The 23,485-nt window shown below is 54.1% G+C and overlaps 1 protein-coding gene and 1 long non-coding RNA gene across 2 annotated transcripts in view; one reads left to right on the top strand and one right to left on the bottom strand.

Moving 5' to 3' along the window:
* LOC308532528 overlaps positions 1-23,485 on the top strand; it is a 53,295-nt gene that overhangs the window by 6,985 nt on the left and 22,825 nt on the right. The gene's annotated exons all lie outside the window — the stretch shown is intronic.
* Positions 3,719-22,109, bottom strand: TNS4 (tensin 4; the record flags this gene model as incomplete). The annotated part of the gene is made up of 12 exons (XM_081110054.1): positions 3,719-5,321; positions 5,833-5,859; positions 6,119-6,187; positions 6,697-6,865; positions 7,707-7,787; positions 9,077-9,154; positions 9,246-9,338; positions 10,516-10,641; positions 10,916-11,002; positions 13,844-14,268; positions 15,452-15,875; positions 21,677-22,109. The coding sequence occupies 12 exons, from the start codon at positions 22,107-22,109 to the stop codon at positions 5,180-5,182; spliced, it is 2,154 nt and encodes a 717-aa protein (XP_080966180.1). The 3' UTR covers positions 3,719-5,179.

Genomic DNA, 23,485 nt, shown 5'->3' on the forward strand with positions numbered 1-23,485 from the left:
CAGAGCATCTCTCCTGGGGCACATTCAGGCTCTCCTCCACCTCCTGGTCAACCCTGGGGTGCCTCATCCACTGTTCATCTGGGAGCTCAGCACATAGTTGGTGAATGAATGAATGAGCAAGTGAGTGACACTCTCCCTTCTCCTCCCCATCTGGTTCCCTCCTCCTGGCTTGTCTCCTTTTCCCAGAGGCCTGTTCCAAGCCAAGCTCCACTTGCCCTCCTTGGCAAGATCCGGCTGGAGAGGGGTAAAGGCTGAGCTGCCTTCCACAAAACAGAGTTATAGTACAATTCCTGGCTGGCTCCAAGGGCCCAGAGTCAGGAAGAAGGTCTGCTTTGCTGTGGGTTGAGGGCCAAGCCTGGTCTGCACTGGGACTGTCAGGGTGGGAACATGGCTGGGGAAGGAGTAGGGGTGCTATGGATTGAACTGTGTCCCCCAGATTCACATGTTGAAGCCCTAACCCACAGTGTGACTGTATTTGGAGATAGGACTTTAAGAGGTAATTAAGGGTAACCTAGGTCCTAATATGGGTTCCTAATCTGATAGGATTGGTGACTTTATAAGAAGAAGGGAGAGATCTCTCTCCAGGACACACACTGAGGAAATGCTGTGTGAACAGTGAGAAGGTGGCCTTCTATAAGCCAAGAAGAGAGCTCTCACCAGAACCCAGAAAACAAATATCTGTTGTTTAAGCCACCCAGTCAATGGCATTTTGTTATGATAGCCTGATTAGACTAATACCAGGGGAAATGGGTAGAGTAATCTTGGTTATTGGTCCTTGCTGTTCATCACTTTGAATATTTCTTGTCACTCCCTTCTGGCCTGCATAATTTCTGTTGAGAAATCAGCTGACAGTTGTATGGGCATTCCCTTGTAGGTAACTAACTGCATTTCTTTTGCTCCTTTTAAGATTCTCTTTTCGTCTTTAGCCCTTGGCATTTTAATTATGGTGGGTCTTGGTGTGGTCCTTTTTGGGTTTCTCTTGGTTGGGACTCTCTGTGCTTCTTGGACTTGTAAGTTTATTTCTTTCACCAGGTAGGGGAAGTTTTCTGTCATGATTTCTTCAAATAGGTTTTCAATATCTTGCTCTGTCTCTTCTTCTGACACCCCATAATGCAGATGTTGGTATGCTTGAAGTTGTCCCAGAGGTTCCTTCCACTATTCTTCATATTTTTGGATTATCTTTTCTTTTTGCTCTTCTGGTTGTGTGTTTTTTTGCTTTCTCATATTTCAAATCATTGATTTGATTCTCTACTGTTGAATTCCTGTATATTCTTTATTTTAGTCAGTGTATGCTTACTTTCTAACTGGTCCTTTTCCATTTTTTTGGAGGTTTCTAGAAGATTCTTGAGTAACCTTATAACTGTTGTTTTGAACTCTTTATCCAGTAGTTTGCTTTCTTCCATTTCTTTCATTTGTGACATGTTTCTTTGTCTCCGCATTTTGACTGCTTCCTTGTGTTTGTTTCTGTGTATTGGATAGAACTGCTATGTCTCCTTAAGTTGGTAGAGTGGCCTTGTGTAGTAGGTGTTCTATTGGGCCCAGTGGCTCAGCCTCCCTAGTCACCTTATCTGGGAGCTCTAGGTCCACCCCTTTGTGGGCTGTGAGCACAGTCTTGTTGTAGTTGAGACTTGATTGCTGTTGGTGTCACTGGGAGAAACTGACCCCCAGGCCAATTGGCTGTGAGGACCAGCTGTGGCTACAGTGGGAGAGCTGCTGCACAGGAGACACCCTGTTGGTGCTCACTGAGTCTGCCTCTTGAGTGTGCCGCTTATGGATGTGTAGAGCTGTAATCTGGTATGGTTTGATACTGACCACTGGGTACACTGGCTCTTGGGTCTCCAGGAAGGTGCAATGTCAGCCACTGCCTGGGGCTACCGAGTGGGAGCTACAGAGAGATCTGAAGATTCCTCCTTTTTGTATCGGGTTTGGAAGTGCCCAGATGAGGCCCAGCTATGAAGCAAGGCAGGCTGGTGCTGGTGCCAGGTCTTGGGTCTTTTATTGATAGGTTTGGGATTCCCTGATCCAGCTGCAGCTTGTCTGAGAGATTTTACCCTGAGCAAGAAAAGGCCATTCATATGCAAAAGCTGCTGCATGCAACTTTGGTGGGGGTTGTAAATTGGATGAGGTGAGGTCTTAGGGAATCACCAGGGTGGAGCAAACAGAAATGGCTGCCAGTCAGCCCTGCAGCCGGGGAGATCCCAGGATAGGAACAATGATCCCTGTGAGCACCTCTGTTTGGGAGAAAGCTATCCTGGAATTCCTGCCCTGATGCCAGACAATCCAGTTCCTCCTCATATGTGTCTGTGTTCCCTAGAGCCTCGCCCTGGTGCTGGAGCTCAGAGGAAGCATGACCTTGTAAATTCAGTTCATGGTGCCGGCCTTCTAAGAGAAATAGCTGGGTCTCCAGCAGCCTCTGTGTCACTGAGCCCCAATCTGCACTGGTTTTTACAGCTCATAGTTCTTACTGTCCATAGGGACTTCTTTTCCCAGCTCTGGGACCCTGGACTGGGAATCTGGTGTGGGGCTGGGACCCCTTGCTCCCCTGGGCGGCTTCCGCAGGGAGAGCCTGTTCAGTGCCTCTGAGTCTCCTACCAGCCTCAGTGTGCTTTCTTTACTTCTCTATTTGTAGGATTTCCATTCAGCCAGCTTTCCAGTGGTTCTAGATCAGTGGTTGGCAAACTGCGCTTGCGAGCCACATGTGGCTCTCTGGCCCCTTGAGTGTGTGGCTCTTCCACAAAATACCGACTTCTGTGCATGGGCCACGAAGTTTCGATCGCACTGTACATGCACGCCCGCATGTGGTATTTTGTGGAAGAGCCACACTCAAGGGGCCAAAGAGCCGCATGTGGCTCATGAGCCGCAGTTTGCCGACCGCTGTTCTAGATGATGGTTGTTCTGTATTTTAGTTGTAGTTTTGATGTGGTTGTGGGGGTGGCCAGTACAGGCATTTACCTATGCCGCCATCTTCCAATCAGGGGCTCTTGATGAGGCAGCTCCTGCCTCTTTCTTCTGATTCCTTTCACCCACTCCTTTGGGTACCATGTACTTTAGCTCCACTAAATGTGATACCCTTTCATACCCGTGTGCTTCACACACAAGTTCATCTACCTGCTTGTCAGAGAATGCTGAGACAGTAGAGTGGGCACAGCTCTGGGATCCTCTTTCTCTACCATTTCCTAGCTAGGTGAATGTGGGCAAGCTAACCCTAGGAATCTGTTTTCTAATCTGTAAAATGGAATTAAACATACATGATGTGTCTCACATAGTACTTAGTACACAGGACTCCCCCCCCCACCCCCCAACAGAAGTTGATTTCTCCCCTTCTTTGCATGCTAAACTCCTCTTCATCCTTAAAGACCCAACTGGAATGTTGTCTACTTGGTAACATTGCCCTCATTCTTTCCAAATGGGTAAAGTCTATCTTCCCTGTTTCTACCCTTCCTGCCCCGGGACACAGGGGAAATCCCAACTCTGTCTTCTTGGTGGAGTGACAGGAAGGGGTCATGAAGAACAGATGTGTTGGACATGATGAGTGATGGTTTATGAAGTGGATGCCAGTGGAGACTGTACCGCTGTGGTCAGGGGTGTGGGAGGGAGTGTGGCACAGGTGGTCTTCTCTAAAACACAGCTACCACCTGCCAACTCAGGCTCCCTTCTCTGTTCAGGTCTCCATCTCTGGGGGAACAGTCTGAATGCCTCAGAACCAACTGTTATGCAAAAACAGACACTTTATTTTTAGTGCTGGGAGCTACACAGGCACCCATGGGTATATGGAGGGCTCTCTTCCAGCCCCCAGGTTTTGACCTTGAGAACTTGAGCACTGTGACCTTGAGAACCTTGTCTCCTGCAGTCTCCAGGGGTGGGGCAGTGCCTGACCACAGGCTGGGTGGGCTGGTCTCAGCTGGTTCCGCCAGCCCAGGGCCGCTTCAGTCCAGTTTGGTTTCTTGGGTTGAAATCATAATCCCTCAGGCCCAACTTTGGCCAAAGATAATGATGCGCTGGCAAGGTCCACAGCTGGGAGGAGGCAGGTACTTGTTCCTCATGGAGCAAAAGCAGGCTTCTCCGAGCCTCCCTTTCCATCCTCATGGCGTGGTTTCCTTAGAACCCCAGGCCTGCTAGAAAAGCCATCCCAGCTTCTGGAGAATTTGGTGGGAGGGGGGTTGGGATTGGGGTGGGAAAGACTGCTCAGTTTCTCCAACGCTCTTGGAGTGGCTGCCTGTTTGCATTCCTGACGCTCTGCTGCCTCTTTGTGGCTGTAGGCCTAGTTGATGCTACACCACTATAGAGGGCGCCCGCGTGCGTGCGTGCGTGCGTGCATGTGTGTGTGTGTGGCAGGGGACTCGGAAAGAGGGGAGCTGAGGCAGAACTAGAGAGAGCTGACCCTTGTGTCTGCCCTGGAGAGCAGGGATCTCGCCGTGTCCACGACAGGTGTGGGTTACACAAGCAACACTAGGGCAGCTGTGACACCAGTGAGAGGACACTTGCTTACCAGAATGCAATAGAGGGGATTAGACATCAAGGATGCGAGGAGGGCTGTGTCAGCTCTGCCCACAGGGGCAAGTTCTTGCTAAGCTGCTCTAACAGCCATGGCTACTTGGCCTAGAGAATCCTGGGAACAGCTGCCCAACAAGCCTTTAGGGAAATGGGGAAAGGAACAGCTATGGAGGGAAAGAGAGTCAGTCCATCGCTCCTTTGGCCCGGAATCATTGCATCCATCTGTTCCCAGCCCAGCCCTGGCCAGGGCCCCTTGGTCCGACCCAGCACCTGCTGTTTGCCATGAAACAGGGGCCAGGTCTCTAACTCAGGCTGCTGTGTGGGTAGTGTCCAGGCTGTGATGGAGTCAGGTGTCCTCAGAGGTTGTTTTCCTGTGGGGGTCCTCAGGTGAGGGTGTGCTTCAGAATCACAGGGAGCTTGTTCGGATCCCCCCAGAGTCTGAGAAGAACAGCTGACCCTGTCTACTGGCCTCCTTTCATGGATGAGGAAACTGAGACGGGGGGGGTGGGGGGGGGCTGGATGAAGGTCACTGATGAAGGTCATACTGGGTTTCAATGTAGTATCATTCTCCTTCAGTTCAATGCATCGGTCTATCAGTGGGGCTACGGCCACTTGTTCAGGGGGTGAAGGGGATTTCCGAGCAATTCCCTTTGGATATCTGGGAGTACGTGCAGGGAGAGCCCCCCTACATCCTTTCTGTGTCCTGCAGCAGGGCACCCACCAGGCTGATGACCTGTGAGGCTGGCTGGACCGTGTCATACTCCGCGAAGAGGTGGCATACATTCTCCTGTGAGTTGGTCTGGCTCTTGGCCACAAACCCAAAGATCCTGATGGGAGAGGACAGCCTGAGTGAGGAGGGGGCCCCAGAGAGGCACCAGGTGGGGAGGGGGAAACTCAGCCCACAGTACTCCACCCTGTTCCTTCCCTAGCCAAGTGGCCCCGGCACCTCCTACAATGGGAGCTCTCTGGGAAGGGGTGTATGGGTCTCCCCGGCCAGACTGGGAGATCCCTGTGTTCAAGATCTGGGTTTTCATCATTTTGAAATTGGGCCCCCTGGGCACAGAGAGGACCTGTGTATTCCCCATTAGAGTGGGGAGAGCAAGGACATGTTTTGGCCACCAGACAGGAGCCTCCCTACAGATTAAGGGTCCCCTAAGTCAGAGCCGTGCCTCCCCCATCAGACTGGAGACTCCCTGAGGGCCAGGGCCTGTGCTGCCCTCATCAAAACCATGGGCTCTTAAGGGAAGGTGGGGCCTCCCTCCTTCTCTAATTCCCTCCCCATGTCGGGTTGGGGGCCCTGCCTCAGGGAGACTGACTGAGCAGACAGGAAGGCCTTACCAGGAGGGCTTGCAGTACTTCTGCCACCTGTAGGAGGGAATGCGGACAGTAGTGAGGAATGCGGATGGACTGAGGCTTTGCTCCATGCCATGGACTCCAGCTAGCAGGGGGAGGATGGCCAGCTGTGTCCCCACCCCCACCGTACCCCGCCTTCCCCTCCTCCTGTTGCTCCTGGCCCCTGAGGTTCACAGGCTCTGTCTGGGATCCCAATCTAGAGCCAGACAGAAGCTTCACCGTCACCTCGGCCCTGTACAGCCTTCTCCATTTGGTCCAACCTTGAACTTACTTGCGTTGCTCGGGGTCCATGCCACAGAAGCGGAGGGTGCTGAGGGGGTAATGGCGCCGGAAAAACACCCTGGGAGAAGGCAGGAGAGAAGGGGAACTGGTAAGAGCCCATCCCAGGGTGTTCTAGCCCTTTCTGCTCCCCACCCACTATGTCTGAGGATAGGAATTATGTCTTGGTCATCTTTGTTTCTCCAGCCCAGGACCAGGCTCCTGCTCTAGACTGTAAATCCCTGCGCCCAGGGAAGGCAGCACCGCATCCCACTGAGTCCCAGTGGTCAGCCAGAGCGGCTGGCGGATGTTCTATCCGTGGGGACAGACTTAGTCAATGACCCATGAATGCTGGTTGAGTCCATCTGCATCAGTCACAGTGAAAGGACACTTTGGTGGCAGGAGGTCATGGGAGGGAGGCTCAATGAAGGCAGAGGGCTTGCCTGGAGTCACTCAGCATGTCATGGACCCCGCCGCGTCCCGGACACTGAACTCTGCCTTCCTCACTGATCCATAACCACCTTGGCCACCCCCTCCAGCTCACCCTGCCCAGCCCCGCCCTGCCACCCCAGGGGAAGGGAAGTCCCTTACTTCCTCTGGACATCGGTCAGGGTGATGCCCTGCTCCGTGACTTTGAAGTGGACCACAGTGGGCGTGGGGAGGACGTCCCTCTCCAAGATGGTTGAGATGGCCTTCTGCACAGCCAGGGCTCCAGTCAGGGTCTCCACACTCACAGAGCTCAGGTACAGAACATGGCAGCCTGTGGGATGCAGATATTGCTCTGGGGGTCTGCCAGGATCCATGGGATGGGCGAGGTCACCCAGGCCCTGGTCCTTCCTCTGCCCAGAGCCAGGGGACAGGGTGGCCTTTCTTCTTCAGAAATCCAGGAGGTCTCCTCTTTGAGTCACCAGGCAGATGGACAGAGACTGTGTGGGTGATTGTGATTTGTGGCCAACCCCGGAGGACGCTGGGATCATTTGTTGCTTAGCATCGCCCTGGCCCCCGGCCTTCCAGGTTGGGGAGTGGGTAAGGGAGGGAATGTTGCCTGGGTGTAGGGATGTCCAGGCAAACCTTCCTTCTGTCCTGGCCTGTGGCTGGTGCTGCTTCCACCTCCACCCGCCCTTGGAGCCCTGGTTCATTGTTGAGAGAAGGCAAGAATGGGGAGGGGACCATTGTGCTCAGGGTCACAGAGTCGGAGCTGTCACTCAGACCAGTGCTGATCTGTGATTGGCCTCTGGATGTGAGGAGGGGGGACCTTCCCCTATGGAAACCCCAGGACCCCACAGAGGATGGCAGACACAGGACAGCCTCCAGAGCAGCACTGTAGAAACCCCAGAACGTCTGCATGTGCCAAGAGTGTGGAGGATGGGGTGTAAACCTCGCCAACCCCCTGCTCTCGGGCCCCTCTTCCCCTTGGCCCACTCCCTGCAGCCTCTGATCTCCTGGTTTACAGAGAGGGGAAGGAATGTGGCACCTTGTTAAAGATGAAGAAATACAGCTGTGATGGGAAACACGTGTGGACATGCGTGTGCGTGCGTGCAGGGCTGGGAGGCGCCCTCTGGGGGTACAGCCAAGCCTGGAGCCTCCCACACACCACTCACCCGCAGATCTCGCAGATCTCTTCAGGCCGGAGGCCCTGCTGTCTGTAGCGGGGTCTGAGGCTCCCTCTCCGCCTCCCAATTCTGAGCCAAAGTAAAGGAACAGGCCCCGAGGGGCCGGGGGTGGGGTGAATGGACCCCTCTCAGAAGAACAGGCCTCACAATCCCTTTGAACATCTCCACCCCCACCCACGCCTCCAGGAAGTGACTGGAGGAGAAACCAGGTGTGATTACCGTAATCAGGCAAGGGGGGGGGGCACTTTGGGCTCCCCAGCCAGCGCCCAGCTTGCAAGCCCTTTGATCCTGCTTCCCCTCCTCACTCCTCACTCCTCACTCCTCACTCCTCCCTCCTCCCTGGACAGCTGCAGTGACACCCCCCCCCCCCCCCCGCCCCCTCACTTCTTTCCGGTCCACACCAACCCCAGGCCTTTCTTTGCTGAAAGTAGGGAGAATGTCGCCCTCACTCCACCAGAGGCTCCCTCATTCTTTCTTCTTTTTTTTTTTAAAAATATACTTTATTGATTTTTTACAGAGAGGAAAGGAGAGGAACAGAGAGTTAGAAACATTAATGAGAGAGAAACATGGATCAACTGCCTCCTGCACACTCCCTACTGGGTATGTTCCCACAACCAAGGTACATGCCCTTGACCGGAATCGAACCCGGGACCCTTGAGTCCGCTCTGTCCACTGAGCCAAACCGGTTAGGGCAACTCCCCCATTCTTGCTTCCTCTCCCAGAAGCCCCCTTGCTGCTCCCCCTGCACACCCGAGAGGAGATGGCCTGCTCCATCGGGGGTGCAGCTGGGCTCTGAACTCTGGAGGAGGCTTCCTGATCTGGGCGTGAGGTCTGCCTCTGTGCCTTTGAGTGAGTTACTTAACTAACGCCCACCACCCGGCTTTTCTTATCTGCGAAAGGGGAGTAACAGCAGCATCTACCCACAGTGAGCTGTGGGTGAATGAGGGAGTGCTCAGTAAATGTTAGACCTGGAAGAAAAAACCCCAAACCTCCCCAAACCGGGGGATGAGTGCTCCTTTCATCCTCTCAACGAAAGCTGCTATCTCTCAAACATCCACTCGGTGCCAGGCATCGTGCTAAGAGCCTGCCCTGAATGCTCTCGTTTTATCCTCACACCAGTCCGATAGGTAGGTATGATGATGGCTGTCCCCATTTCACAGATGAGAAAACAGGCTCAGAGAGAGAAACATTCTCACAGCTAGGAAGCGGAGATGCTGACGGGCCGCGGAGCACGCGCCGCCGTTAACTGTGACACTAGCATCATCCACGTGTAAGGAGAGATGAGCTGCTAGGAGCCTTTCTAGTGAGAACCAGCAGCCCCGGTGCCCTGATGTCGCCTCCGTGGGGCCCAGACCCACCTTTTTGCGGGATGGTGAGTTTGCAGGGCAGGGCCAGGGGCATGATGGAGTGCTGGCACACAAAGGCAGAGAGGCTCCCTGCGAGGAAACAGGCGGCCCTGCGTGAGCCCTCTCCCACCCCCCTCCCAGCCCAGGACGGCCGGTCCCACCCAGGGGCCTGCGGGCTCACCAAAGTAGGGCTCCTCGTCTGCTCCTTTGAGATGCACCCCTTTGGCGGAAGACTCGATGAGGAAGTGGCGGATAAGGTCACTGCTGTCCTCTCCTGGACAAAGAGAGAAGAGAGCGTGCAGGTGGGTGAGAGACCCAGAGCCCAGTGGTAGCCCTCCTGACCCGCCTCCTCCGGGTCCATCCCAGGTTAACTGCCCGTCCTCCTGCCTCTGGGAAGCCCCTCTCTGAGGCCTCCCCTCCCGCAAAGGAGGTGCCAGCCCTTCTGCTCAGAGGCTCCCGCATCCAGTACTGGTCCCTTCAGCAGACCTTTCTCTAGGTCTGAAGAGCTCCCAGGGATGGTTTTCCATGACTGTTTAGGTCAAATCTCTTCAGCCTGGGTCCTCTCTCCCCATCCGCACTCCCTCCCAGGCCCCATTATTCTCCACCAGATGGTCCCTGCCCGAGCCCAGCCAGCCTGGGAGGCTGAGCAATGGCCCCTGCTGGGACTAGAACCCACCTCGCCTGCTGGCCACCTCTCTCTGGCTCCTGGGCAAGGCTTCCTTGATAACCAACACCACCCCGGGGGGCACACCCTTATGTAGTCGGAGAGACACCCTTATGTAAAGAAGTCCCGGTTGGGTTTTCATCCTTGGTTTTTCACTCTCTCACTTACTTGTTCTGGGGAGGGGGGGGGGTCACCCACTAACTCTTGGTGCCTCAGTTACCTCATCGGTTTGCTCCCCCATCAGACTGGAGACTCCCCGAGGGCCAGGGCTGCCATCCTGGGGTTTAGGGAGGGGCTGCCACCCAGGAACCTCACACTGTAATGACCTGTTTGTGATCTCCTTCCCCAGGGCGGTACCCTGGTGCCTTCCACGGTGCCTGGGGCGGGTGGATGCCCACTGATGTGTGCTGCGCGTGTGAGACCCCGGGAAAGTAGGCCATAAGCTGTCACACACGTTTTACATTAGTTCCCCTCGTGATAAATCCGGTCTGGGAGGAGGTGGGCTCCCAGAAGAGAGCAGCCGGGAGAGGGCCTGGGTCTTCCTCCTCCTCTTCCCACCATGAGATGATGGGGCGGCGGAGGCAGCTCAGGTTGCTGTGAAAGGAGCCGCTCCCAGAGCCTGGGGCGCTGGAGGACAGCTGGGAGGACCGAGGCGGACCCTCCCCCAGGAGTCACTGTAGGCCTGGCCCAAGGACACCCGGCAAGCTAGCAGCTGAGCTGGGACTAGAACCCACCACACCCCCTGGCCTCAGAGAGGCCTTGAGTGAAGACAGAGACTGGTGCCTACCTGATCGGTTCTGGGCAGGTGTGGGGGCCTCCTGCACCTTCAAGGCAAGGCCGAAGGAGCCTCGGAATGAAGAACTATCCCTCACAACGAAAGCCCCCGGCTCCTCCTTCCTCAGCAGCTCGATTGCTGGAACAATCCTTGGGTCAGAGACAGTTCCCGCCCCACGCTCACAGCCCCCGTCCCCTGGCCCAGAGGGTCATCAGACAGCAGATGTGACAGGATCACCTTTTGTTCCCAGGAAGTCCCTTCTATTGTCTAACTTCCGCCATTGCTGCTGCATGAGGTCTGCAGGACGTGGCCCTTCCCTGGACCTGCCACGGGCCATCCCCTCCTCTGCCCCAACCCAGGGCCCTGACCTGATTCCCGAGCCTCGTCCCCTGAAACACTGTTTTTCCTTTACCTTGCTCTCGGGTGATGCTTGGCTTAAACCAGTACTTAGAGGTGTCCATCACAAACTTCATGGTGGGCTGCATGTCCCTGGCGGGACCTGGAGACGAACAGAGAAGGGGAACCCTGTAGGCTGGACAGAGGGGAGCTGAGAGACCCTCCTCCATCCCCTGCCCATTGGCCCCATTCAACCCACCCTCTCCTACCCCAACCCCATTGTATCTCCAACTACCTAACGAGCCAAAATCCAACAGAAGAATTTCAGGGCTTGGCACATCTAGGATTTAGGAGTCTTCCCTTGTATCCTTGGTATCAAAGGCAAATAGATAAAAATCTCAATTTAATGAGCAATAGTTTCTCACATCTAGTGTTGCCTGCTGGGGACTGAAGTAAGGGATTAACAGGTGAATCTGAGATGCATCATTTGTTTGACTTCACACTGTCTTCTCCCTTCCTAGCCCTATAACTTGCTTAGGGGTAGATTCAGTTTGGGAAAGAAAATGAAAGAAAAGGTGAAGGAAAGGAAAACAGCAGATCTGGGCACGAGCGTGTGCTCAGAAGCCAGGAGATGGATTCCTGACTCTGATTTGGGACAAGGGTTTCGCTCCTAAAGCCCAGAGGGGACTGAGTGAACCACAAAACCTCTGAGGCCTGGCCGGCGTGGCTCAGTGGTTGAGCGGCGACCTATGAACTAGGAGGTTACGGTTCAATTCCTGGTCAGGGCACATGCCCAGGTTGCGGGGTCGATCCCCAGTGCGGGGCGTGCAAAAGACAACTGATCAATGATTCTCTCTCATCATTGATGTTTCTCTCTCCCTGTTCCTTCCTCTCTGAAATAAATATATTAAAAAAACACCCCAAAACAAACAAACAAAAAAAACCCTCGAGGTTCTTTTATGCTCCAGTAGCCTATGAAGTTACAATGGATTTTGTTGTGAGAATATATTGCAGAATCTGATAAGATCCCAGGGTTTAATTAGTGATATCCTGGGGCATCACCAAACCCGGATGGGACTCTCACCACACTGAGTACATGTGCTCTGTGAGATGCCAAAATGCCCATTTTCTGGGTCCCGAGGGCAGAGAGCCGTGGTTCTTAATTTCAACATCTTGAAAATGTGTGTTGTGGCCAGTTGAGCGTAACTCACAAAAACTGTACTAAAATCTGCAAATGATTTGTCTTAGGAAAATGGTCAGAGCAGATTCAAGGGCATATGTGTCGTGTAATTTGCTTGCATTGACATGGCTTCATGAGTGGGACTGAGCAGCCCACGAGTCAGCATTCCCCACCCCAGCCCCGGCCCCTCCTGCCAGGAGTCACCTTGACACCCATCCTGTGGCAGAGGGAGGGCTGAGAAGCAAGCCCTGGGAGGGTGATGGCTGAGCGAGGAGGGACAGTGTCCCTGGGGCTTGGCAGGGGGCTCTGTTCACGGGAGAGGAGCCCCCGGGGTGCTAAGGCTCAGCCTGTGTTTACTGCTTTGGGTTCTGGTTGGTTTTGCTCTCTTGGATGCCTGCAGTCACAGACTCCGGGAAGTAGGGTGTTTGCGGGTTTGTGGTTTTCGCTGTCTGAACAGAATGCATTGTCTCCGTTACCCTGTCCCCCCCGCGATCTGCTCTGCTCGTCACCCACCAACGTCAGCGTTACGACTGACTGACTCTCCCTCTCTCTCTCACGAGTTAGTCATGGAGCCTGCTGCTTCCCTATCCGGAGGGTCTCCTGGCTCTGTCCCCTCTCCTCCACCCCTGCCCCGCCCTGCTTCAGGCTCCGTTTCGACTTGTCTGGATCACATCATCATAAAAGTCCAAACAGAACCAAATAGAAACTGCTCTCCCTGCCCAGGCCAGGCCCATAATTCATCTGCCATGCAGCTGCCAACATGACCTTTTGACCCCATCAACTCTCCTGTTCGAGACCCTCCGATGGTCTCCCGTAGCCTACAGGGTAAAATCTACTCTTTAGGCCTGGCCAGCGTGGCTCAGTAGTTGAGCATTGACCTATGACCCAGGAGGTCATGGTTCAATTCCCAGTCAGGGCACATGCCCGGGTTTCAGGCTCAGTCCTCAATGTGGGGCGTGCAGGAGGCAGCTGATCAATGATTCTCTCTCATCATTGATGTTTCTATGTCTCTCTCCTTCTCCCTTCCACTCTGAAATCAGTAAAAATATATTTATTAAAAAAAAATCTGCTCTTAAGCTTGGTGTTCAAGGCCTGTTGCAATCTGGCCCCAAATTACTCTCAAGGGCCCCACCCTGCACCCCAAATCCCAGTCATTTCCTCAACGTGCCATGTGCTCCACACTTCCCGACTGCGAACTCTGTTCCCTCTGCAGGGGACCCCCTTCCTCTCCTGCTCTGGCCACGGGCTTGTGTTCTGCTTTCCAGATCCAGCGAAGATGTCACTTCCTCTGCGGAGCCTTCCCAGCTCCCCAGACGAAAGGGATCACTCCTCCCCTCTGTGGCCCCATAAGACTTAGAACATTTCTTTACCCCCGTGTTTATCCTACTCCAGTGATGGCGAACCTATGACATGCGAACTCATTTTTTTGGTTGATTTTTCTTTGTTAAATGGCATTTAAATATATAAAATAAATATCGAAAATATAAGTCTTTTTTTACTATGGTTGCAAATATCAAAAAATGTCTATCTGTGACACGGCACCAGAGTTAAGTTAGGGTTTTTCAAAATGCTGACACGCCGAGCTCAAACGGTTCGCCATCACTGTGACCTACTCTACAGTTATCCTTGATTTCGGCCTCTCTTTCTATCTAGACTGTTTTCATCCCTATGTCCCCACCACCTGGCACAGTGCTGGCACACAGTAGGTACTCAGTCAATGTGCTGACTGGCTAGTGCAGAGACCACGGGTGCTTGTCTGCCCCCCGCGCTCCCCGCCCCCCCCCCCAAACCTTACAGTGCTTGAGGGATTGGCTTACTACGTACCATGTGGGGATGTGGTGGGAGAGGCATCTGGCAGGGTCTGGCTGTGGCTCCTGGTGGCTGGACAAGGGTTGCTGGCAGGAGCAGCCCCAGGTCTCACAAAGTCCTGGGGTCCTGGGGTCCGCTGGGGTGGGGAAGACCCTGGTTCTGGGCAGCCGTTGATCAGCACGATGGGTATGTCCACCATGGAGTTGGCGATGGATGGGGGGCAGCTGCTGGCATGCTCCTTGTCCAGTGGCGGGGAACAGGCTGCTCTGGGCTGGCCCCTGCTTGGGGTGGTACTGTTGGGCACCTGGTTGTCACTGGCTCTCGTGCACAGGGACCCTGGGCCAAGGCTGTGGAGACTGGAGGAAGAGCTGGCTGGGCTTTCCAAGGACCTAGAAGATGACTGTGGGCTGGAGATGCTGGAGTGGAGGAGGGACTGGCTGCTGCAGGGGGAGAGAGCACCAGATGGGCAGCGTGTTAGGGTGGTGAGGTGGACACTCAGGGGCTGGAGCTGGGCCCTGTCATTTAGTGACCTGGGTGTCTATGGCTTTGGTCAAATAAAATATAGGGTGTCCCAAAATTCACGCAAGATTTGAATTTTGCGTGAGCATTAACAACAACAACAACAAAAAATAAAAGCCTAATTTTACTTGGTTTATTGAATCACATTCTAATATCTGTTGCCCTTTGATTTCAATCCCTTCAATTTGATAAGCATTACCAAGTACCAATTATGGCCCAGGAGCAGGGACAATGAAGACCAATGAAGACCACGGCTTTGCGTATGTGCCAGCAAAGCCATGGAGGCCGTTTACCTGATGTCCTATTCCATACATAATCCTATACTGTATACTTTATGAATCAACTAAAATTTATAATTTTTAATTATAAACCTGTGTTTTCTATCAAAATTACTTCTTGCGTGAATTTTGGGACACCCTATACTACAGACTCCACTCCCTATAGCCCAGAGCAAAAGGCATGCCTACCCGATCCCCAAGGGGTGCTGAAAGATACAGAAATGTCCCTGCACTGCGGTCTTCGGTCAATTAAAGCAGCCAAGTCAGCTGACCCTTCACAGGACATGTGGCCTGGATGGGTTCCCTCTGCTTTCCCAGCGAGGCAGGTCTGACTGAGCTGTCACACCAGCCTCTCCATCACCCCATCGTCCCCGAGATCCCTGCACACAGGCTGGCCCCGGATCGGACCACGTCCACGCTCATGCAGAGGGAATTCCTTAGCTGGAGAAGGGGAGGAGGCCAGCTCTGCCTCCAGCCAGACCTCTCCCTGCGCTCAGAGGCTGGTGCCAGTGGGCATGGCTGTGGGATTCCAGTCTCCTTGCCAGGGACTGCCTTGGCACAGTGGCTTTGGAATCGGTGTGGGGGGCAGAGGTCCTGGGCAGGATGGGTGTGTGTGCAGCTCTGCTGTGGGGCCTGCAGAGAACTGGGCGGTGATGGCACCAAAGAGAACAGCTACTTTTACTTTTGGTGCATGCCCAGATTTTTGCTGACAGAGCAGGCTATCTCTCTATGATGCGTGTGTGTGCGTGTGTGTGTGCGCGTGTGTGCGTGCGTGCGTGTGTGTGTTGTGGAGGCAACATCAGAAGTCATAGAGAGAGTGGCCTACCTTCCAAATACGTAGCTGACATCCGTCGCTGGGTGGGCTGACACCATAGAGACTCCGTTGCCTCCAAGTGTGGCTGGGCCTCCCAGGCCCTTCTCCAGGCCTGGAGAAGCCATCAGGGGGGAACCAAAGCCATGGGGGCCTGAGGCCTTGTTCCTCGTGCAAGGGATGGAGATGCTGGGAGAGGGTGGGGGATGAGAGGACAGAGCCCCAGGCGGGGGAGGAGGGCGCTGGTGCCCAATGCCTTGGTTCCCAGAGAAGATGAGGCTTTCACTGCTGCTTCGAGTCTCTCGGGGGATGTCTCTGGAAAGGAGGAGGCCACCATTGCGTGGGGAGCCGAAAGGCGGGGTGACAGATGGGCTGGAGCAGCGCTGGGGGCCATCGTGGCACCTTGATCTGGCGGAGGTCACCTCGATGTACTTTATATCTTTGGGGAGAGAAGCAGAGCGTTGGTGAAACCCGGGAGCTTGGACTCACAGGACGGGAATGCTGGGAGGGTCCTGAAGACCAATGGTCCCCCCTCTTTTATGTCGACGAGGAAACAGGGGCAGAGAGGAGGAGCTCATTGGACGCAGAATTAGCATCTGGCTCCACCTTCAGGGCCCAGTGCCAACGTCACCCTCTTTGTGACATCTTCCCCTGGGTGGGGAGATGCAGTCGAATAAGCAGGCCTCCGAGTCAGACAGACCTGGGTTTCAGATGTGGCTCTGCCGCTTACCCTCTGAGAGAGCGTGGCCAACGCCTTCGCCTAGAGAGGCTCAGTCTCCACATCTGGAAAATGGGGTGGCTATGCCAAGCCTCTTGGTGGTACAGGGAGGAGGAAAGGAGATGAACATAGGGGGCCCAGCACTGCGCCTGGCACATAGTAAGCCCTTTAAAACGGACACATAGGAAGCCCTTTGTGTATGCCCCACACTCTAGGCTGAAATGCCCGCTTACCAGAGTGTGCCAGTCACGTCGTCTGATGCCTCTCTTGCTCAGGGTGTGTAAAGCTGTTTCTATGTCTGTCCCTACAGCGAAGGCTCGGTTGCACCCTAGGGACACCCAGTGAGCATTTAAAGTCATAATGCCCAGGCTCCACCCTGAACCGATGGGACCAGCATCTTCCGGGTGGGCTCAGGCCTCAGGTTGTTTGTTTGGTTCCCCAGGTGATGCCAGCGTGCATGGAGCATCATCACTGTGTTCCTGGCCAGCAGCACCCCCCCATGCCCCCCCGCCCCCCTGCCCTCCTGCCAGGAGCAGGTCTGATGAACAGAACCTCAGGCTCCAGCCCAGGCCTACTGGACCTGGATCTGCAGTTTTAGCAAGAACCCCAGGGTCTGGGTCCACCTTAGAGTTTGGGGACTTTGCTTTGGAGCAGGAGCTCGCTGAGGGCAGGGCTTGCGGCATTGCTGAGCCGGGGAGCTCCACAGCCGGGCCACGCTGGGAGCTGGTGCACAGTGATTGGTGATCACACCGGGCCCAGGCTGCTGACTCACTGCAAAGCTCTCTCCATGCCCTAGTGGGGGCGCCCAGGACTCTTGTCCTCAGACCATGTTCCTCCCTGAAGTAGGGTGCCCTGTGGTTCTCCCCAAGGTGAGGATGGACACCCAGCAAGGGTGGTGGAAGGTGGGGGTTCCCCAGCCACTTGTTTCTGGAGGGCTGTCCTGCCCCTGCCTTCCCAGGTTGGAAACTGGGACAGAGTCAGCGGGAACTGCACCCTCAACGCCCGTTTTCCAGCCTCCCACCCACTTGGGTTCTGGCACACGCACCTCGCGCGCCTCGCGGGCTGTGACTGTGGAGTCCCGGCCTGCCCCAGCCCGCTCTGGGGCAGGGCTGCTGGCTCTGCTCACCGTTACTGCCTCTGTCTGAGCCTGCTTGGGACAGGGTTGGGGTGCAGGGTTGCATCAGATGAGGGGCTGGCAGGCTGACCTGGACTTGCTGTTCCAGGGGTGGAGGCACAGGCCTGGCTTTGTCATCAGGCAAACCTGGGTGTGAGTCCTGGCTTTGCCACGTTCCCGCCAAGAGGCATCGGGTAACTTTCCTAACCATGTGGAACCTCAGTTTCCTCATCTGCGAAGTGGGCATCTAAAACCAGCCTCCCCTGGTTGTGGTGAGGATAAAACACAGGGATGAATGGAGTCTGGAGTCTGGCCCAGGGTGGGCTCCTGGGAACAGCTTCTCCCGGCCTGCTTTTGGGGGCAGATGGCTCGTACTCTCTGGCTAAGGTGTGGGTCCCTCTGTGGAGGGCAATAGGAGACTTTCTGGCACAATGTACTGTGGGCTCTGAAAGAAATGAGGTCTTGGAATGGGGTGGATTCTTCTGGAAGGTTGGCAAGCGCAACTTGTATTTTTATAGGACTTCATAGTGTTTACACCCATAATCCTTTCAAGCTTCACTACAGCCGTTATGCCCAGTGTCAGAAGATGCTGCTTTTAAAGAGGAGGAAACGGAGGCTCAGAGAAAGGTGGGAGTGGAACTAACATTTATGGCACAATTTTTAGTAAAGTTGGGTATTTATTAAGTGCTTTGTGCCAGCACTGTTACCTGTATTAGTTTATTCAGCCCTCACGATAACTCTATTGCAGTGGGAAATATTATCAATTCGATATAACAGATGAGAAATCAAGGTTCAGAAAGGTTAAGTGAGTTATCCAATGCCACACAGCCAGGGAATAGAGGAACCCTCCCTCCTGCTCCTTTGCTCTGATTGGGGGCCTTTTCCGGGAGGAGGGGTTACTTGGGACCCTTTCCCAAGGCCTTGCCCTGTGAGAAGGTACTTGGCTGCTTTGGGGAGGGCCTGTTGGTCTGGGGAAGCTGTGGGCCCCTTCCTTACTGGGTCCCCCAAACACTTGGGAAAGGCCTTGCTGGCGAGAGGAGCAAGCAGCAGGGAGAGTGCAGGAGGAGTCCTGGAGCCTGAGTCACCTCCTGCTGCTGCCCCGAGGTGGATGTGGCTAGGGGAGGTGGCTGCCCCCACCCATCACCTGGTGCAGTCACTGTTTACAGCCCATGGGGCAAGTCTGAGCAGTGCTCAGTGGATCCAGGCACCAGCGCTGGCTGGGTGGGTGGGTGGGTGGGGTCACGTGGGTGGGGAGAGGAGAGACAATTATTAGACACTTTTCACTTGAGATTGGCAAACAGCCTTGTTTGGCAGAAATTGCTGGAAAATGAAATATGGGGGCCTGTTCCAAAGATGGGGAGGGGTGGCAGAGAGGATAAAGAAAGGAATATGGTGGCGGCTTCTAGGAGCCACATCCTCTCTCCCCGCAGGGTAAGCCTGAAGGAAGGTAAGCAGGAGGCTGGGGTAGGGGAGCTGGGGGAGGTTTGGGGCACTGGGGAGATGGGGCCTCAGAAGAGGGCCTGCAGTGCCTCCAAAGGGATTTATTCTATGCAGCCCTGGAGGGTAGGAAACTAGCTCCAAGGAAGAGAGAAAGGCAAGGACATGACCTTGAAGCCCAGAAGCCTGGGCTTTTAGGCCTGACCTATACCATCACTAGCAGTGTGACCGTGGGCCATTGCTTCCCCGTAGTGTTCTCAGCTGTAAAATGAGGCTATCACTCTTTCCTTTGCAGTGTAGATGCTGGGATCATGCTTTACCAACACCTTTCTGTATACACAGGGTGAACAAATGTAGGTTTATAGTTGTTCATATGCAAAACAATACAATAATTCTATATAATAAAGAGCTAACATGCTAATTAGACCAAACAGCAGAATGACTGTCCGGATGACCTTCCGGACGAAGCCAGGGCTGCGAGGGCTGAGCCCTTTGCATGAATTTCGTGCATCAGGCCTCTAGTTAATAAATAATAATATAAGAGTAAACTGTGTTTCACATACTCACAACTGTAACCCTACTTTTGCCCCAGCCTGTATTTAGAGGAGGGATCAACATAGGATCACCCATGTTTAATTTCAATTTTTTAAACATATTTTTATTTTTTCAGTGAGGAAGGGAGAGAGAGAGAGAGAGAAACATCAATGATGAGAGAGAATCATTGATTGGCTGCCTCCTGCACACCCCACCCTGGGGATCCAGCCCACAACCCGGGCATGTGCCCTCACTGTAAATTGAACCGTGACCTCCTGCTTCATAGGTTGATGCTCAACCAATGAGCCATGCCGGCCAGGCCCAATGTTTAATTTTCAATTTTGCCAAATTAGGAAAGAGGAACAGGGAACGTCTGCTGGCACCGCAATTTTAGAATGTCTTCCCTTCAATACCCCAAAAGCTGGAAGGATGTGTGCAGAGGAAAGGGAACCCTCTTCATGGCATCCAGGGGGCTGGATGAAACTCCCCCTGGTGCCCAGAATTAGTTACACTGCCCTGGGCCAGAGGTGGGGTGGGGTGGGGAGCTGGTTCTGTCCCCAGTAGTGGTGGTCTGAGTGGAAGGATTTGGGAGGTCAAGATGCAGGAGGAAGTGCAGCTCAGCAGTGATCGCACAGCGGAACCTTCTAACAGGGAGCTGAACAGGTTGGGCCGAATCAGGAGGTAGTGAGTTCCCAGACATTGCAGGTATCCAAGTGCAGGTTGGAGGAGAGGATTTAAAAAGAAAAATGCCATCAGAAGGGGCTGGGACAGAGCTAGGCAGCTCCTTTAGGATGCTGCACCACTGCTCAGAATGGCAGGTCGTGCCCAGGGCATCTGAGAATACAGACTACTCCCTGCCCATCACCCACGGAGGAAGAGCCTGGCTGTCAACACCCGCACCCACATGCATGTGGCTGCTCCCCAGAGACTTGTCTCACCCCCACTGGCCTTGTGTGTGTGGAACCCCTGCCCTGGGGCATGAACATGGAAGCCCAGGGCTTGCTCCTGCCAATCGTAATTGGGCCCAAACCACCTTCCCTGCAGGGGCATGCCCAGAACTGGCCTTTGGAAGCAGGTAGACTCCTGAGGGCTGGAGGCAGTGCTTTTAACAGGCCTGGCAGGCAATGCTCGGTGGGAGGAACAGAGGCAGGTCAGGATCCCGGGCGCCAGAGGACCTGGGTGCTGGGCTCACTTTCACCCCAGAGCCGGAACCTGTCCTGGGGCTGGTGCTAAACGCAACCCTGGTGTTTAATGAAGCAACCACCATTTATAATGACTCACAGTGTACCGGGATTTGCGATAAATACCCAACCAGTGTTATTTCTTTTAATCCCTGCAACACCCTTTGAGGTAAGAGCTCATTTATATTTTACAGATGAGGAATCTGAGACACGAAGAAGGGAAGTAAACAGCTTGTGTAAGGTTTGCCCAGCCCCAGTGACGAGGCTAGATTGGCTCCTTACTCAAGTCTATCAGCCTCGATTTTCTCATCTGTAAAATGGGGCTAAAACGGTCATCCCCCGGGGGTCAATTGGGAGCATTAAAGGTTCTACTATCAAATGCTCAGAACAGTGCCTGGATAGAGTAAGTACATAAAGTTACAATGAAATAACTTACATTAAAAACAGGAGTGATAAATACTCAAAATTCATCACATCCCAGTGATTTCACTCTTTTTTACTATTATCCATACCCTTGAGGTTATTCACATCTGTTGTGTTGGTCCGGTGTCAATAGTATACAGTGGTTTGCTACTGTGTATCTCTTTCTAATGCCACCGTCAGTGACAACACGTTGGCAGCCTGAAACTGGGAGTGGGAGAACTTACACCGTGGAAATTGGTACCTGCTTCATAGCAGGGCTCTCCCCCACCCCACCAGGAAGCCGGCTGTTAAACATTTACCAGCACCGTACTGCTTAAACACAACGGGGTTACCACCCTAACTAGGCTGAAATCGGTGTCTCTCCAACCCTACTCCTTCCAGCCTGGGCCTCCCCAGAGTAATGCTCCCCTGAACAGGGACAGGGGTTCACATAGAAATCCTACAAAACATGTAAGGGGCCCAGGTTAGGACCCAAGGAGAGACACCACGGAGTAGCAAGGTGCAGGGACCCCACATTCATCGCGCTCCTATCTATAATGCATGGAGTTGTAGAAAAAAATATTATTAGCTTATTTACATTCTCTGGAAATCCCACAAAACAGGTGTCCATCACTTTCCAAACTCAGGAGCCAAAAGGAGGTGGAGAGTGAGGGACACTTGTATTGTCCCCTTTTGTGTGGCAGAGAAAACAGAGAAGTTCAGTAGGTCGCTAAGGCTGCATGTCATCTCCCCCCAGGACATGGCCTCCTGCTCCTCTGAGTCTACAGAAAGTTCCTTCTTCACGAGGTCTGGTCCCCAAGTCCCCCTCCTGGCACCGGGCCCCTGGTCCTTACCCAAGGCTTCAGGCTCTTCTTTCTTTCTCTGCGAGGTAGTGCTCTGGGTGGGCTCTGCCCAGGGGCCACCGGACCCTGTGGGGAGCAGCTGGAAGGTGGGGTCCAGTTCCAGAATCATCTGGTTGAGGCTCTCCAGTGAGAAGCCAATGTAGGAGTCCTCCAGGGCCCCTGAGGGCTGCTCACCAGGGGACCGCAGGAGGCAGCTGGCTTTGGCTCCAGCCTGGGGGGCCTGCTGGAGCCTGTTGGGGGGCTCCTTGCAGGGCGTGGAGGCCATCAGGGCCTGGGCTCCCCAGCCTTCCGTGGTGTAGTAAGGATACTGGGGCGGCAGGTTGGGGCTGGGTGCTGGGTGCAGGACCCTCCTGGGTTCCTCACAGGGAGGCAAGAGGACAGCGTGGCCTCCGGCCAGCAGGGGACTGGGCATCACCTGCGACATGGCGGGGGCAGCGACCCGGCGGAGCAGCTCCGGCTTCTCACCAGCCTCACTTAGGTCCCAGAGGTGTCACTTGCCAACCAGGAGCGTGCAGGACCTGAAAGAGGCCAGGGTGGCAGCTGAGTGTCTTTTGTAGATGAAGCCCGTGCCTTCCCCCTCAAGAAGGAAGGCATATCCATTCATTCATTTCATGGATGCTGGAGCCACACTGCCTGGGTTTGCATCCTGGCTCCACCCCTTACTAGCTGTACACCACTGGGCAGGTTAATTCACTTCTCTGTGCCTCAGTTTCCTTCTCTGTAAAATGAGTTAATATTTGTAACATGCGGAGAATAGTGCCTGGCACATAGTAAGCATTAAGCAAGTTATTGTTAACTATAATAACGTCAGTAGCAGTTTATTAAATATTCTCTATGTCCCAGCCTTATTTGTTAAATAAATACTAGCTAATGTTTACTGAGCAATTTCTGTGTGCATAGGCACTGGTGTTTACACACAAAGTCTTTTAAAACCCTCATAACAACCCTCTGAGGTCACACTATAATTACACCATATTACAATGTGAGAGTGGAACACAGAGAGGGGAGGAACTTGCCCAGGGGTGCGTGGCCGACCAGTGTCAGAGCAGGGCCGGACCCCAGACTGCCTGATGTCTGAGCCCCTGCCTTTAGCTGCTACTTCCCAGGGGCCAGTGTGTGAACCCAAGTGAGCAAGCAGGTGAACAATCATAAGCAGTGTCACCAGGGAGGAGGGGAAGCAGAGGGGACTCGGTAGGCACTGGTGGGGAGGTCAGGGAGGACTTCCTGGAGGAAGAGACATGTAAAGGGAGGCAAGAAGAAAAAGCAGGAGCTAGCTGGCCAGGTAGGTGGGGATGAGGCAGGTGTTTTCAGAAGCCTGACAGTCAGGGGGGATCAGGAGGCATTATTGAGCGCCTGGGAAACAGGGAACTCCTAGGGTAGATGGAGGAAAAGATGGGGTGAGAGTGAGAGGGGGCAGACTGGCCAGACCCCGCAGAGCCTTACAGGCTGGGCTCAGTAGTGATGTCTCAACCCTGAGGGCAAGGGCGAGCTACAGAACCGTTTTGAGCTGGGGAGTGACATCATCAGATGATATTCACCCCCTGGGGGCCCATCCAGGAAAGAGATGTTTCAACTTCCTCAGTTCCCTTCCTGTGGAAAGTTCTCCCTGTTGTCTCACCTTAATACCACGTGTTAGTACTTCCCTGCAGGTGGGGCTGGGTAGGAGGCAAGAGGTTCTAGGACTGAGGCTGCCAAGAAAACTGTAAGCAGCGGGGACACGCTGGTCACACTACACTGCATGCCCTGAGCCTCACCACTTGCCCCCCAATACTCCTCAACTCTGCTCCTCCCTTTTTCCAA

This window comes from Myotis nattereri (genome assembly GCF_964212035.1).
Source record: "Myotis nattereri genome assembly, chromosome: 16".
Taxonomy (NCBI): Eukaryota; Metazoa; Chordata; class Mammalia; order Chiroptera; family Vespertilionidae; genus Myotis; species Myotis nattereri.